At 40.9% G+C, this 15,963-nt stretch overlaps 1 protein-coding gene across 3 annotated transcripts in view; it reads right to left on the reverse strand.

Annotated features, from left to right (window-relative positions):
* Positions 1-14,432, reverse strand: part of runx1 (RUNX family transcription factor 1) — a 29,239-nt gene extending 14,807 nt beyond the window's left edge. Inside the window, exons 1-3 of one of the 3 annotated variants that reach the window (XM_034151136.1) lie at positions 12,149-12,215; positions 4,645-4,816; positions 2,629-2,747 (exon numbers count right to left, since the gene is read on the reverse strand). In XM_034151136.1, the coding sequence (XP_034007027.1) occupies positions 2,629-2,716 (88 nt within the window). In that variant the 5' untranslated portion in view covers positions 2,717-2,747; positions 4,645-4,816; positions 12,149-12,215. Of the gene's footprint in view, positions 1-2,628; positions 2,748-4,644; positions 4,817-12,148; positions 12,244-13,263 lie in introns of those variants that run through there. The other 2 variants (XM_034151137.1, XM_034151135.1) reach the window with 2 other exon arrangements.
* Positions 14,433-15,963: the final 1,531 nt, after the last annotated feature.

Here is a 15,963-nt window from a genome sequence, read left to right on the forward strand (position 1 = left end):
ATATATTTTACCCTAGTCCATCCTTAAAGATTTCAACTTAGAAATACTACATGCCGTCGCCTGATTAAAACTATGCAAAACAAGTGCATCTGCTGCAGGCTGTCAGTTCCGGATATAGACAGCAGGGGGCAGTAGGCGATCTAAGTCCTACACCAAACTCCATGTTAAAAAAATGAAGTTATATTTGGTGTTGTATTTTACCAACATTTTTTTTTTTTTAATCTTTCAGTCCGTTTTATTTTGCAAGATAATTCGAAGGTGTATTTATGTTGCTTTAGGATTACGTTTGTTTTAGATATTTTGTCCCAATTAGGATGATATTTTCAACTCACATAGAAGTGGGTGCAACATTTTAATGAAGTAAGTATTACGTCTGTGGATTTGATTTGGATCAGCTTATTTAAAAATGTTTCCTGTTGTGATTATATAGAGAAACGGTTCAATGACAGAGAACTGTCATTGAACCGAATACAATATGCCCAATTAAAAAAGACATGTCCTAAGCCATGCTTTACTGAAATTTTTATTTTATGAATCCCTTTTTCAATGCATTTGTGTCCCTTAAAATAAATGACTTTAAATTATGCACTTTGGATTTTAAAGAGAGAAACTGAAACAACATTCATTCATATCTCAAAGTAAAATGGCTAAGCTCTTTCGTGGATTTTCAGTTGAAATGCCATAAATAAATTTGCTTTACATTTCAAATAATTACAACCATTATTTCTTATTTGAGACAATTCAGACTAACCTGAACATTTTGAAAACTGTTGGAATGGTATTTTAAGGTTAAACTAGGTTATTTACATTTAGTAAATAAAAAAAACTCACCTTCAAAAATGTATTTGCACGTTCAAAGTTAAAATATATATATGAATATTCATTCATATTGAATTTAAGAAGCGTCGTTTTTCACTATGTCTTTATATATAAAACATTTTTTTTTGTTTTCTTCCTGCTCATCGTTCATTTTAAGAATTAAGATAAGGATTTAGAACTTAACAATCTCAAGGCTCATCCCGCCTGTTTCACAGAGAGCCATTCTGGATTCAGTCAGTTCAGTTTGAGTTAGTTCAACACGCTGTCGGATGAGTTTTAGGGAAACGCCAGTCTGCCTCTGCGTCCATCCCTCTGTAGCCAAAGGGGGGATGATAAAAAATGTAAACGCCTGCACTCTGGTCTCGGCCTCAGATGGACGTGACGTGATTTGCCCCCGGAAATATCTATTTTTCACTTCCTCATCGAAGGCTTCTTTGTGCTTTTTTACTTGTTATGATCAATTCAGATGCTTACCCCTGATAACACTGGAATTATCCTCACTGTATTCTCTTCAGTTTCTCTACAATCACAATATTAAACCTGCAGCTAAAGCACTTCTGTCAACCTGCAATTTCATCAAAGTTAGTGACATTACATCTGACACTGGACATTTATTCCTCATATAACCACACTTATTAATAATTCAGGAACACTGAAGGATGCTTTGAAACTATATATCTGTGAGGCCTTATGCCAAATAAAGACTGATTCTATAGAAGCAATTGTGAGCAATTCATATAGCCATGTAACATCATACACAAATATACCCTGATGGCTATTTGTGGTAAAATGATGCCACCATTTTTTAATATTCATTATTATAATGTATTTCATAATTCAATGCTTTGCTTGACTTGATCTCCTAAAATTAAATTGGATTGGATGCTTTTAAGATTTGAGTCCAACTAGTCATGCAAGGGGAAAATAATTTGAGATTATTTTAATATAAGACATTAATAAAAGAGTGAAATGATCAAGAAAAAAAGAGAAGCCGCGACAGAGGGAAGGGAGTGGGATTTCGCTCCGCCAGCGTTTCCCACTGCCTTGAAATGTTAGCTGTACTCTGATCCATAATCAATACGCAGTCACAATTGCCTATCAGTTATTGATGCCAGCATTCCCTAATATTATCAGTCTCAGTAAATACCTTGTTGTTGTTGTTTGTTTGTGGGTCAATTAAATATATACCAAATAGAAAATATACCCAATGAACAATTTAACTGAGTATAAGCAGCATGTAGATTTAGGAATATTTATATTGTAATTTAATACCACTTAATACATAGATCCTCAAGAACTCCAGGACACCCAAATGACCTCTAAAACCTGTCTGAGAACCACCAGAAGAATGCTTAAAGCTCCAGAAGAAGTCTCCTGGAGCTTGGGATGATTCTAGTATGGATAGGAAATATACTATCACTAAGACAAGTCTTACAAATCCAAGGAATTTGGTAAGTATGGAAAAGTACAGAGAGGAAAGATGACTACAACAGTCCTAAGTTCAGTTCACCGTGTCGCATTGCACATCAGTCGAAGTTCTTCGAAACTATCAGCTGTTCGAGCTGGAAAACTAAAGCAAAATATTCCAAGAAAAGAAGTGCATATCAAATGTCTTGAGGATTATAGTGTGACACGCTACTCAGAACAATCACAGAAAATGAACAGGATAATTGTGGCCAGAATAATGTGAAGGCAATTCTTCTACAACATAACATGAAATAAGCAACATTGAGTTGGACATAGTAAAACAAAGAACTTGAATAATATTGATTTAGGTGAATATGAGGTGTCAAGAAGAATTAGCTTTACCAAAGAGTCCGCTGCCTGTCCGGCCTTTCCTCATCAGGTACATGGCCCAGGACAGGGGGCCAGAGCTGGAGAATGCCCCAGGGTTCATGCCTCAATCCTGGGTGCAGAAGCAGCAACAGCTGGGGCCAAATTTCCAACACCCAGAGGGAAGAGAAAAGAGGGTATCAAGGGATAAAATAATAAGACGAAGAGGTAAGAACAGTAAGAGGGAATTTGTAGAAAAAGAAAAAAGGCAAAGAGAAGGAACAAACTATTTTTTTCTACTTTGGGTAAGTCCAACTTTGGAAGTCAACTAGAACACTTTAAAGACTGTCGGCGAAAAAAGAGCTCTATCCTCACCTTCCCAAACGGCTTTTATACGCCTCATTCATCACCCCCCCCCCTTCCATCTCACCCTACATATTAGTAAAAATAGAAAAAAAATAAGGGAGTTAAAGTGAGGGAGAGAGGAGAAGGAGGAGAGGAGCCAGTCAAGCTGAATTCATTCCCTCCTTCTCTAAAGCGTAGCCACGGGGGACACGACTCCACTTTGCCCTCGGGCTCTTTAAAGCTGCTAATTTCATTTAGCTACTCAAATGATTTTCTCCCTCCCTCCTTTCCTCCGTCCCCCTCCTTCTTCCTTGCTATTCGGAAGTTCTGGGTGAAAATTGAGGTCACACACTTGAGTGATATGAGTTTGTTTGACGAGTACTGAACCTGCACATTGCCCATTTGTCGAGTTATTTGTTTGTTCTTTTAAAAACTGTGTTCAATAAATGGGATTAATATACATCGTTTTAGCTTGTGAAAGGTAGACATGTTGAGAACACTACATAATATGTCTTGTAGAGATGAAACAAAAGGGGCTAACGATCATAGTTTGTTTGGCCAGACAGCCAGGTAGATAGGCAAAGAAAGAGAAAGAAAGATAGATAGTGGCTGTTTTGGCTATATTCAATATCTTTTTGGTTTTAACATTTGGATATGAGTACATTTTGATTAGCATGTTGCTCATTTGGTTTGTTTATATGCTACCTACAAGCTAACAAAAGCTAACAAAATGTCCAAAATAACTCAAATTAGAGTTTAAAGTAGAGGGTTGTGTGGTTCTCATTAGCCACTTCCAACTTCTTTACAAATGTTGCTGATTACAGCTCTCTACAAGTTGACTAATATTCATTTTCTGCAGCAGACTATTGCGGTATGTCAAATTTACTTAATCACTTTTCCTGTTTTCACACACACACACACACACACACACACACACACACACACACACACACACACACACACACAACACACACACCACACACACACACAACACACACACACACACACACACACACACACACACCCACACACACAACACACACACACACACACACACACACACACACACACACACACACACACACACACACACACACACCACACACACACACCACACACACACACCACACACACACACACACACACACACACACACACACACACACCACACACACACACACACACACACACACACACCACCCACACACCTCTCAGCGGCTCTTTGGCTGCCGACATCACCACAAAACTGCCTCTGTGTCTTCAGAGAAAGAATCTGTGTGTGCGACATATGACAACTCTGCAAACTCAGACCAGCCGTGCGTGACAGTGTGTTTGCGTGTGTGTAACAATGATGATTTGTTAATACTGGTTTTACTACAAGAATACCGCTATTAAGTGATTAAGTGATTTTAACTTAGAATAATTGTATACTAAACCTATATTGTTGACTTTAATTGCATTATGTCCATTTGGCTCTATTGTACATTGACAAATCATTTCTTTATACGTTTTTGAAACAGGCTTTCCACCAAGGCAAGACATTTAAGGATTTTGAAATCTGATTTGATCATCAAATTCAACTCAGTAACCTTGTAGTTTTAACTTTCTAAATAATAGTTAATACAAATAAAATATATAGATAAATTATGATGTTCATATATTCTTGAAAAACAGGATGTTGAAGGTGTTAAGGTGCTGATGAGGTACCAGAGATAAAAGCAGAAGTAACAATCTATCCCTCCATCGATCCCTCGCCAAGGGTGGCAGCATGCGGGTGTCTGTGTGTGTGTGTGTGTGTGTGTGGTATTGATCATTGCCATGCCACTGTCACTGGCCTCAGGGTGGCCCCAACTCAGGGGACGAGAGGGACAGACAGCCGCTGGCAGAGAGAGAGAGAGGGAGAGAGAAAGAGAGAGAGACTTTTTGACTTTTAACAACAATTATTTATACCACTTTATAAAATGATTCCACTTATGTATTAATAATACCATTTATAAAAATACCCAGGCATTCTCACTACAGCAAAATCAAAAAAGTAACACAAACACACACACAGATGAAGATCCAAACGCTAAATGTAAAATAACCATGAATGTTAAAGGTGGCAGTCCTGTTGTTTTCAAGTAAGATGAACATGGTGACACACACACAGTAAAAAGGATAGAGAGCGATAGATATAGAGTCAATTCAGTCACTTCAGTGTGCTCAGTTGATTTGTATCACAGCACTCTCATCAATTGATCAGTGACGGAGGAGCTCGCAATTGTCTCTAGTTAACAGAGCAGCCAATTCTATCACATACACACACACACTTCGTCTATAATTCATGGGGTGTATTGTGCGGATGCAGTTAACTGCCGCTTAAAAGTAATTAATTGATTTTCTGACATATCAGTTAGCAGCAGCACCAAATGACACACACACACACACACACACACACACACACACACACACACACACACACACACACACACACACACACACACACACACACACACACACACACACACACACACACACACACACACACACACACACACACACACACACACACACACGACACACACACAGCACACAGACACACACACACACACACACACACACACACACACACACACACACACACGGTAGGTTATTCACATGAGACTCTCACAATGACACACACACACATTGCTTCAATCATCCTGTTTTTAAGATAAATATAATCCCCAATACACACACAAAAAAATAAAGCATGTAGCATTAATGTGCCTCATTTGCAAAAACTATAGTATATTATGTCTCTACCATACACCTACTTAACTTTTGCACACTTGCACCGTTTACTGCATGATGCCGCTTAGTGACTGGATTACTTTATGGCACAGAGGGGCATTGCTTTACGGCATTAACCACGAAGGGGAGCTGTTGTAAAGCTCTCAGTGTTTCTGCAGGATGGAGGAAGAGGTGAAAAGGTTGGTGGTCAGCAAAGGTCAGCAAAGGTCATCCATGGATAACCTACGAAGAGGCGTAGGGAACAGGATGGATACAAATTGAGTGTCATTGGCTCGATTGGGTGGGACCCGAGGACTTCTGTGCAGATTCTGGCTCGAAATCATGTCAAAAGTGCAAAATGGCAGTGCCTGCATTCAGGACATTTTGGCGTCACTTTTCTACATTTCAAGGAAGTATGGACCATCTGTAAAAACAGTCTAGGGTTTGACCAATCAGTGACAGTCTTTACTGCAAACTATGCTTCCATAGTTGATAAACCATTAAAAGTCCTTGAATCAAGAGCAGTGGTATATATTTTTTTTTCTTAAATGCTTTTTTGTACACTACAAATAGTCAAGAATACATAAACATATGTATTACTAACTTGGCCAGCTGTTACTGAGCCTCTTCAAGAAAAGATTATACTGGGAAAGAGGTATAATTGTTGGTAGACCTATGAGGTCCAATAATGTCTTAATCATTTTCTAAGTGAAGATTCCCTGAAGTGAAAAAAAATGTGTGCATGTGTGTGTGTTGAATTATTCAACCGGCCTCTACGATGAGAGAAGATGGGCTTATTCTTGCTAAACTAAAAATTGATTTTCTGACACAAGAAATGCAGGAGAGACAGACAGAGGGAGAGAGGAAGAGAGAAAGGTAGAAACAGAGGGAAAGAGAAAGAAAGAGACAGAGAGGGGGGGGGGGGGATACCTATTCAATCATGCACACAGTCAAAGTTAGTTAAATGTTCATTCTTTCATCGTAGAAATGTCGAAATGGAAATAGACAGAGCAGAGTGAGACAGTGTTTCTGAGGCAGGGAGACAGCATGACAGAAAGAGATGGAGAGAGGAAGACAGAAGTGCCTCAGGCTGTGTTTAGTGCAGTTTGAATGGCTGAGCAGGTGTATTAGAGCAGAAACTTTTAACTCACAGACAGGCAAGCACACACACACACGCACACACACACTAACATACATGCACACACTTGGGGCTGGACAGTGAATATGGACCTCACGACTGATCAGAAAGCTTTACTGTAAGGAGGTCCCATCAGTATCCATTCCTGAAGAGCTGAATGACGCACGCCTCACACTGATGCAGGTTGTGTGGACTGATACAAATGTCCAAAACTCTGCTGGAGGATTGACACAGACAGTAAATAAAGTGCGACTTATAATATCTGTGACGTTCAAAAGCCAACAGAAACAGATGGGCCGGTCCTCTAAGAGAAACTAAAACTGTAGCACATGTGAGGAATTACCCTACAGAGATGAACAAAGGTTTATCTTATCTTATGTGATGTCAGAACAGTTCATCCATCCAGTGCGGGAGGCCTAAAGCTCCATTTTGTTTTATCACACACAGCTGTTTAACTTTCCAAAAGGCTCAGGTTTCAGCCAAGCTAGCAGCTACTTGGAGACAGTGGTGCTTTGAGCTAAATGGTTACTGTCCATGGTTATAATAAGCATATTTACCATGTTAGCCATCTTAGCTCAGTGTGCAAACACTAGCTATCACTAAACAAAGGGCTAATGCTAAAGGGAATAACTTCATGGATATTCTGGTCTTTGTCTAGGAACATTCTTACTTTGACTTTAGCGGTGTGTCTCTGGCTCAGGTTTATCAAGACAATGTTCATTATTAAAAGCCACACACTGTAGCTACATACACTTCAATATGCCAGTCACTCAAGACAGCCCAAAAAAATCAATGAGTGTTTCCATGGCCGAGATCATTTGTGACAGTTAGAGAAGCAGACTTACAATCAACTAATCATCCATTCACACCCCTCAGGCTTTGGCTACGTTATGCTTTTTGTAGGGTGTGTGTGTGTGTGTTTATGCGAGTGCACATTTGCATGCCAAGTTAGCTCGAAGGTTCTGGAAAACAGAAATAGATCACCAAAGTGGAAGGAACCAGCCAATCAGACTCACTGCAGCCGACCACACGGGGACACACAGGAGTCCCAAACGAGCCAATGAATAAATCAGAAGGCGTAGTCGTTGGGCGGAATTTAGAATAGAGAATAGAAGGGCGCTAATGGGTACGAGCCACACATACACACACATAACGACAACACTTTGCATTCACTTGTTAACCACAATGTGGCGACAAATGGGGATGGAAGGAAGAAAGGGGGTGAGGAGGAGTGAGAAAAGGGTGAGGAGACTCTTTGCATGGCTTCTTCGTTAACCACAGGACTGAAGGGACCTCGCCTCGACTCACACAGGACCCGGTCCCACCAGACTTTACAGACACGCACCCGCCGTCTCGCCCATTAAGGCTGAGGGCGAGGCAGTGCGGTTTGGAGGAAACATTGGAAAAGCTGTGGATGATCAGAGGCTCCATCGATCGTGCGATGGCTGTTCGCTGTTGGCGGTTTCTCGAAACTTCGGGAGAGGTTAAAATCAGCGGGGAACTGTAGCGAAGCAAAGAGGGCGGCTGAAAATAGAGATTGGTGACGCCATTTTTAAAACCAACAATGCTAACATATTATGTTTATTGTAAAAGCGCAAGAAAAACTGTCAATGTTTTTCCCTGTAACAAAACCCAACTGCAAGGCTAACCACTGACCAACACTTGTAACACACAACCACTCACACAAACACACACACACATTGGACATGGCATTGACTGGTGTGCTCGGATTGGGAGCACACTGTGGTATGGTTCAGCTTTACCATTATTATGGTTCTGTGGCCTAGCTGGTGGTACCCCTCACAACTCACATGCATGCACACACGCACACGAAAAAACTGAATCAGAATGAGGTTTATCGCCAAGTGGGGTATTCATTGAGGAACTCTCATTGGTGTTTGGTTCAAACTCAAATCGGCAGCATTTGAAACAATATTTAGATCTCTGTAATGAAATCTATCCCCTTCTTCAAAGAAATATCTATGTGTGAAACTATCAGTCAAATCTCACCAAACACCAGTGCAGACGCTATCCAGAACTCTTTGATATTACAACATTGAAGTGATTAAGGAGGGCGGTCGGAAGGAAGGAGAGATGAAAAAGAGGAGAGGAAATGAAAGGATCTTTATGGGAGCCCCGTCTTCCTGCTGCAGCTGATGGCGGAGAAGTGGAGGAGGGAAACAGGCTCGAAAAGGAACGCTAAACTCTTACCCAGAGAATGCAGTGTTGCATGTGACATGGACACACACATACAGGAGGGATGGAGACAAGTAGACCCTATTAAACTGATCTGCAGTTATTGTAGTAGATTTAACTTCATTCAATCTTTTCCCTGTGTGTAAAAAAATCAACAATGGGCCACAATTAACATGAACACACACACTTTATTTCTGCTCAAACACACACCGTCCTGCGGCCACATACACTCTCTACACTACCAAATGTGGATTAATCCGCCGCTTAAAATAGTCCCCAACACACTGTTTCTGTCTGTTTATATGGAATATGTGCTAATCTACAATAAAAGTGAGTGTCAACATTTTTAGCAGGGGGCGGTGCGGAGATCAAACAGCAGAGCCCATCTGTGTGATGTGAGGCCAGGACGCCACATGGGAGCCACTGTGTGTGTGTGCGTGTGTGTGTGTTTCTGTGTCTGTGTGTGTGTAATAAGGGAGAACATGTATATATAAAAAGGCATGCTATGCTTATTCCCAGGCTTCAAAATAAGTCAGAGATCACAGCTGGACAAATGACCAAAAAGACACACACACACACCGAGTCAACATGCATGGATCCAATTTTTTTTGGGCACCATATCCAAAGGAACCCAAAGATTATCAGAGCCAATCAGAAATGTGGTAAATCTGCAGAAGTGGAACATATTTAGCTCCCGTCATGCTGTAGTTTTGTGTGTGTGAATGTGGGTGTGTGTGGTTTACCAGCATGGTTAACCAATACTCTCTAAATGCAAAACTGGGCACCACACACACTGATCCTCTCTCTCTCTCTCTGGTCATTTGGTTACATGTCTACATTCAAATTGTGCATGGACAAATATTTGTTTAGAACGGTTCCTCTATCATATTACAGTTAATCACAAACTTTGTGTATCAACGTCTGCTTGTGAACAACCCACTAAAATGCACTGTAGATTTACTTCCTGCAAGTTAACCGCGACACCATGTGTGTGTGTGTGTGTGTGTGTGTGTGTGTGTGTGTGTGTGTGTGTGTGTGTGTGTGTGTGTGTGTGAGAGTTGAATGCGAGGCCTTGTCTTTCTAACGGTTGCTCGTTCACACACATCCTCTCTGCTTCCTTCTTCCTTCACTATCTTCTCTGACTGTTACAAAACACACACACACACACACAGACACAGACACAGCCAACAGACATTTTGAAAGAGTGAAACAGCCTCCGTGTGAACATTTCACAAACCCTCTTATTGTGAAAATAAGAAACATGAAATTACATTTTATATGAATGGAATAATATAATTGTACAGATATTTATATGACTATCAATTTCTTCTTATTATCAATTTCTTCTTCTTCTAATTATTATACGTTTTAGTCCTACAGAACATGGGATTTGACAACATTACTTTGGAACTGTTAGTCACTTTTATATCCTAAATAATGAAGAACATAGCTAGTTGCAGCAGTATTGACCCTGGAGCCTGTTAGTGACTGCACCGCTCTTATTTACTGCGCTTTGACACTGATGAATGTCAGAAAGCTCATATATTAGTGTTTGTGAGGTTGTATAAGTGCTCTGTGGCTGCACACTGAGAGTCAGCATCATCTCTTGTAAAATCAGCAGAGGCAGACCTGTGGAGTTTCCTCTGCCTCTCTTTGCCGTCTCCTGATAACGCTGAGCTGCTGTCTCTGTGTGCAGGTGCAGCGTCCAGATAACCAGAATCTGCACAGGCGCACACCACGGGCCAACAATGTGCACAAGTGGAGAGTGGCACGCAACACGATGGGTTCACACGTAACGAGAGGCGTAAATTAAAGAAAAAAGGACTCCGGAGAACAGAAAAACAGCTCCGGAGCAGTTTGATATATGAACAGAGAGAAGGGAACAATGCTAATACAACAAGCGGGTGGACATTTACAAAAACAAGTTGGAGTGGCGGAGCGTTTTCAGCCAAAAATATGAAATTTATGGAGCGGGAAAGGAGGGACGGAGGAAATATGAAGTGTGTCAAATAAATTACATTGATGGAGAAAAGTAAAAATGCAGACTATTGTTGTTATTTTAAAGATTAAAATGTTTTTAATATATATTTTTAAAAGTAACAACAAGCAGTATTTTTATTGTAATATTACCATTTAATTTTTTATTTTTTTATTTATTTAATTGAATTATATTTATTTATTCTGGATTCCGAATTCAGTTTAAATCTCTTCTAATCTACAGATTAGTTGAAGTTCAGTACACAGCTTTGATTCACAACAGATTCAGGCTCAGAGGATTTTCTACACATACAAAAATACAACAAAAATGTTGTTTAATTTTTTTTTTTACAGGTTTGACAGATATTTTTGGCCTATAACAGTGTGTGGATGTTTTATTGTGATCAATTCAGTAACCATTTTTGTACATTTAGAAATATGAAAACTAACAGTAAAGCTGAAAAACTTTAAATTACTGTAGTCAGAGCAGATCATCTCAACGGGGGAACAACTACAGTAACACACACACACACACACACACACACGTATACAAGAAGAGAGATAAAGAGGCAACGTGCATTCAGTAGATTTGTTAGTAGTACGTGTGGAAGTGCAAATTGGAGGAGAGTTGAGTGAGGCCATAGCCACTCAGAAACAACCAATAGGATTGTAGGAGGTGGAAACCAATCAGAGTTGAGAACCACAGAGATTCAGATGGTTTAACCACATGTGATGTTTGACTTGATTTTGTCACTTCTCAGTACAATGCATTTACTTTTTCCCCTAACAAAACCAATGGAAATACTTTACAAACCCAAGCTTTGTTTAAAGCCTCCAGTTGAATATGCTCACACTGAATTCTGTAAATGCATCCACCAACAACTGACAATGCCTGCAGACCTGATTTATTAAAAGTCCTAAATGGATCAATAAAATATTGGCTACAACGTAAAGTGCTCCCTGCTCGACCACCACGAGAACCAGAGTCCAGCACTATCAAAGTCAACCCAACTATAACACAATGCAAACATGACTACCTCACTCTTTGGCACACACAATCTCACACACATAGTAAAGTGCAATGTAATCTGGCCCTAAATAGACAGTATACCTTTCTGTACGTTAGCTAAAAAAAAAAACACTTACCTATAATCAAAGCTGACGACAATGACCCAAAGACACTGTTGGATGCCATGAAAGGATTACTCTTCAGATGTTTTTCAGACTCCACCTTTTTTCATCTGAATAAGAAAAATCACAAATACAAACAGAAAATGAAAGGTCAATAGGAGATCCTCCAACGAGCTGCAGCATCAACATTCATGGCCAATCTCTAAACCGCAAACCACATCTATGTGGGCGTGCAAGTATGTGAAAGGGAACATGTAACCCTCGCTGATCTACACCAGTTACAGGAAGTCTTGCTCACAACAACTCACTGCACTGCAATAGGCAATCTACATGACAAAAATGATTATGTGAACACAGATGCTGAGTTAGTTCTATTCATTTATGGAAGGAGCTCTGTTTAAGGCCTTCTGAGCCTGTAGCAGCAAAACTAAGGGCTGGTCCAAGGTAAGCCTGAGCCAGACCTAACTACCCCCAGCTGGTTAACTGCCTCTTGGAAGTAAACTGGTACTGAACACTAGCGATGTTTAAATTAAATTACAGAGAATGATAACTAACATTTGGCGCTACGGTTAATAAGAACATTTTGAGTTTTGAATAGTAGGGTGTTTAATTGTATGCTAAATCAAACAGACAAGCTTGCAGATAAAAAAAAACATCTGTTGCCAAGTTAATGGATGTTAAACAAACAATATGTAATCTACAGTAACTGCATTTTTTTTTTTTAAACTAAAGAAAAGCGTGCGCAACAAGAAATGATGAGCATGTCTGTTCTGCCTTCCTATGTTTCACGTGCACAGGCATGGAGGTCAGAAGAACGGAGTATCAAGCAAGCACTTTGGGTATATTCTCCTCAAGTGCAGCTATGTTTTAGTTTCGTGCAGAAATGATGACAAAGTGAGGTCGATGGAGCTGTGTTTCCTGCCAAGACGAAACTAAAACTGGAAACGTCTTTCGAGATGTGTAAAAACTCAACATGCATCAGCTCCATCCTGGTCAAATTTGAAGAAGTTTAAAAATGATTTACATAGCAATGAACACAGATGATTTCCCCCTTAATGCTTATTTGTCTTCTAATGTTAAAACCCTGAGATACAAACAGAAAGACTTGAATAGTAGAGAGGCACTCTTACCCCAGCTGAGGTGTCCCGCTCCTGAGAAAGAGGTGGTTGAAAAAGCTCCTTGGTTTTCCCAGTCGTCCACTCAGATGCAGAATAATCCACAAAACTCATTCTGTGTACCTTTCTCTACATGGTGTCTTCTCTGTCCGTGGACGTGTTTGCAGCTCTGCTTCCGCTCTTCCTCTCTGTCACCATCTTCCTCTCTCTCTCTCAGCGTTGAGTATGTGGTTCTCCAGATCCCCTTGTTGATGAGCTTTTTGACATTCAAAGTCGCCGAAGAGTCTTTCTCTTCTATTAATCTGGCATTGTGGCTTTGTTGTGTGCTTGTGTGTGAGTGTGTAATCAAACTAACCACCTGCCCCCCTCAGCCAACAGTCCTCACCGAGGAAGTAGCTGTGGTTAGGGCAAGCGAAACGGAGGGAGAGGGCGTTGTGGTGTGTGTTTGTGAGCGCCCATATGTGCGTTTGTGGTCTGTGTGTTTGTAGCGGGGTTAGACAGAGGGAGTGAGTCACCTTTACTTCACCAAGCCTCACAGCAGGTCAGACTGTCAGACCACTGTGACCACTAGTGTGTGTGTATGTGTGTGTGTAGGAGCATTTTGAAGGTTAGTTAAGGAGAGAAGTGTATCCATTGCTGTTTTATATTGCGTAGAACTGATCACCGCGTTGCTTTTAATACAGGATGCATGTGAGTAACAATACTTAAAGGGGAATTCCACTGACTTGACATGTTGTATAATGTATTCTGTGGCTCCAAGACAGTTGATAAAAAGAAACATCAGAGAGAGCTGCTGTCATATTTATCACTTTAAAATGTACAAGCTATGAGTGCAGACACTTAAAGGAGCCCTGTGAAGACTCCTCTGCACCTTGCTTCTGGTAAAAGGCTGAGCTGCTGGTCAACACCTTCCTATGTAGATAAGCCTGGTTAATTGGACTGTGCCATTAGGCTAAGGTTTAGCCTTTGCAAACAGGGGTATACAGCTTCAGGAGTCTTAAGTCTGAAAGAAAACCTTGTTAAATACATTTTAATTGTAATGTATATGTGTGTGGTCAAACACCTGCTGGTTAACTATATGTAATCAGCCTTTTGAGACACACACACGCACACACAAACACATGCAACTTGACCCTCAAATATACGCCTCCTTACACCCCAACACCTGCACTGACACACTTCTACCCCTCCCTAACCGCAACAAAGCCACCTCACCCAACCCCCTCACACACACACTAACCCTAACCCACACCCATATGGGTTTCTGACACCCATCTGAAGAAGAGCCAATACACTTCCTGTTTAGTGCTAAGCTCAGCTGAAAGCAAAAACACATTATGTTAAATATTTGTTTGTTACTGATGCACAGTGTCTAGAAAAAAGCTTACGTTTCTCAGGACGGAGGGTAGTTGAGGACTGGGTTGGGAATCAGGTCGGTAGATGTCCTACTGTCTGTCCTGGGAGAGCTCAGTGGGAGGCAGCTCACCCGCTGACCCCTGACCCCTCCCAGACACAACATGACCTCCAGCTGCAGCTTCCTGGGTCACACCGGGGTCAGACACCGCTACGGGGGGCAAAATCTGAAGAGAGAGAGAACATAGCATTATTCTCAACAGTTACAGTAACTAACTGTGGATAGAGGGGTGAATCCTAAAACCCGGAAATGAGTCAGCATGTTACCACTTCCTGTCCCAAGTCAACGGTTTTTTGTGTTTCTGTCAGAAGCCTGAAATGTGTATGTGGTTAACACTAGCTTAGGAGATTTTCACGATTTGTTCTATGACATCATTTTATGACGTGTTACAGAAAATAAATCCCTGATGTTGGTCCCCAGAAGAAGCAGTGATGAAACAAAGAGTAGTATCTGCTCTCTCGTCCTACTCTTTTTTCATCCCTTCTCTTCCAGCTCTTTCCCTGACCCTCCTCCCCTTCTACACCCCACGGAGCTCCCACGACATCAAACCCCACCAGGTCAGACCCTGCTTACGTGTGTGTGTGTGTGTGTGTGTGTGTGTGTGTGTGTGTGTGTGTGTACACATCGCTGTGTGTGTGTGTGTGTGTGTGTGTGTGTGTGTGTGTGTGTGTGTGTGTGTGTGGGCACGTCGCTGTGTGTGTTCTTACCAGCTGCTAAAATACAACAGTTCAAGTGGCCTTTGAATCAAACAACAAACAGAAGCAGACACACTGGATGCTGTCCAATGGCTGACTGAATTACCCACAAGGCCTCACATTGAGACACACTGTCCTCTATAATCTTACGCTGTCACTTATTAGTGAATTCAGAAAAATACATCCCTTTTCTTTTATGCAGCCTTTAAAGCCAGAAAGATACATGACTTGTGCTATCCTTAGCCCTAAGATGAAATGCAAATCATATACAACTATTTCACTCTCCTTTTAAAAATCAAAAATCAAACAGGGGCTTTACCATTAAAGTACATCTAATGACATCCACATGGGGACCTTCTTTCCCTCGCCAACACCTCGGAATTATTTTTTCTGACATTATATTTGTACGAAGTCAGTGATACTCATCATCATCAGAGACAATGTGATGAATGCTTCAGACATCCCATGGACTCAAAGGGAGTCGAGGAGGAATTCTGGGAAAAAAGTTCAAACGGAGATGTTCCTGGTAGTCCGTCTGTCTGAGCAGTGTGAGAAAATACTGAAGCACAGTTAGTCACCCTCCTACACACACACCAAAACACACCG

The sequence above is a fragment of the Trematomus bernacchii genome, unplaced genomic scaffold (genome assembly GCF_902827165.1).
Source record: "Trematomus bernacchii unplaced genomic scaffold, fTreBer1.1, whole genome shotgun sequence".
Taxonomy (NCBI): domain Eukaryota; kingdom Metazoa; phylum Chordata; class Actinopteri; order Perciformes; family Nototheniidae; genus Trematomus; species Trematomus bernacchii.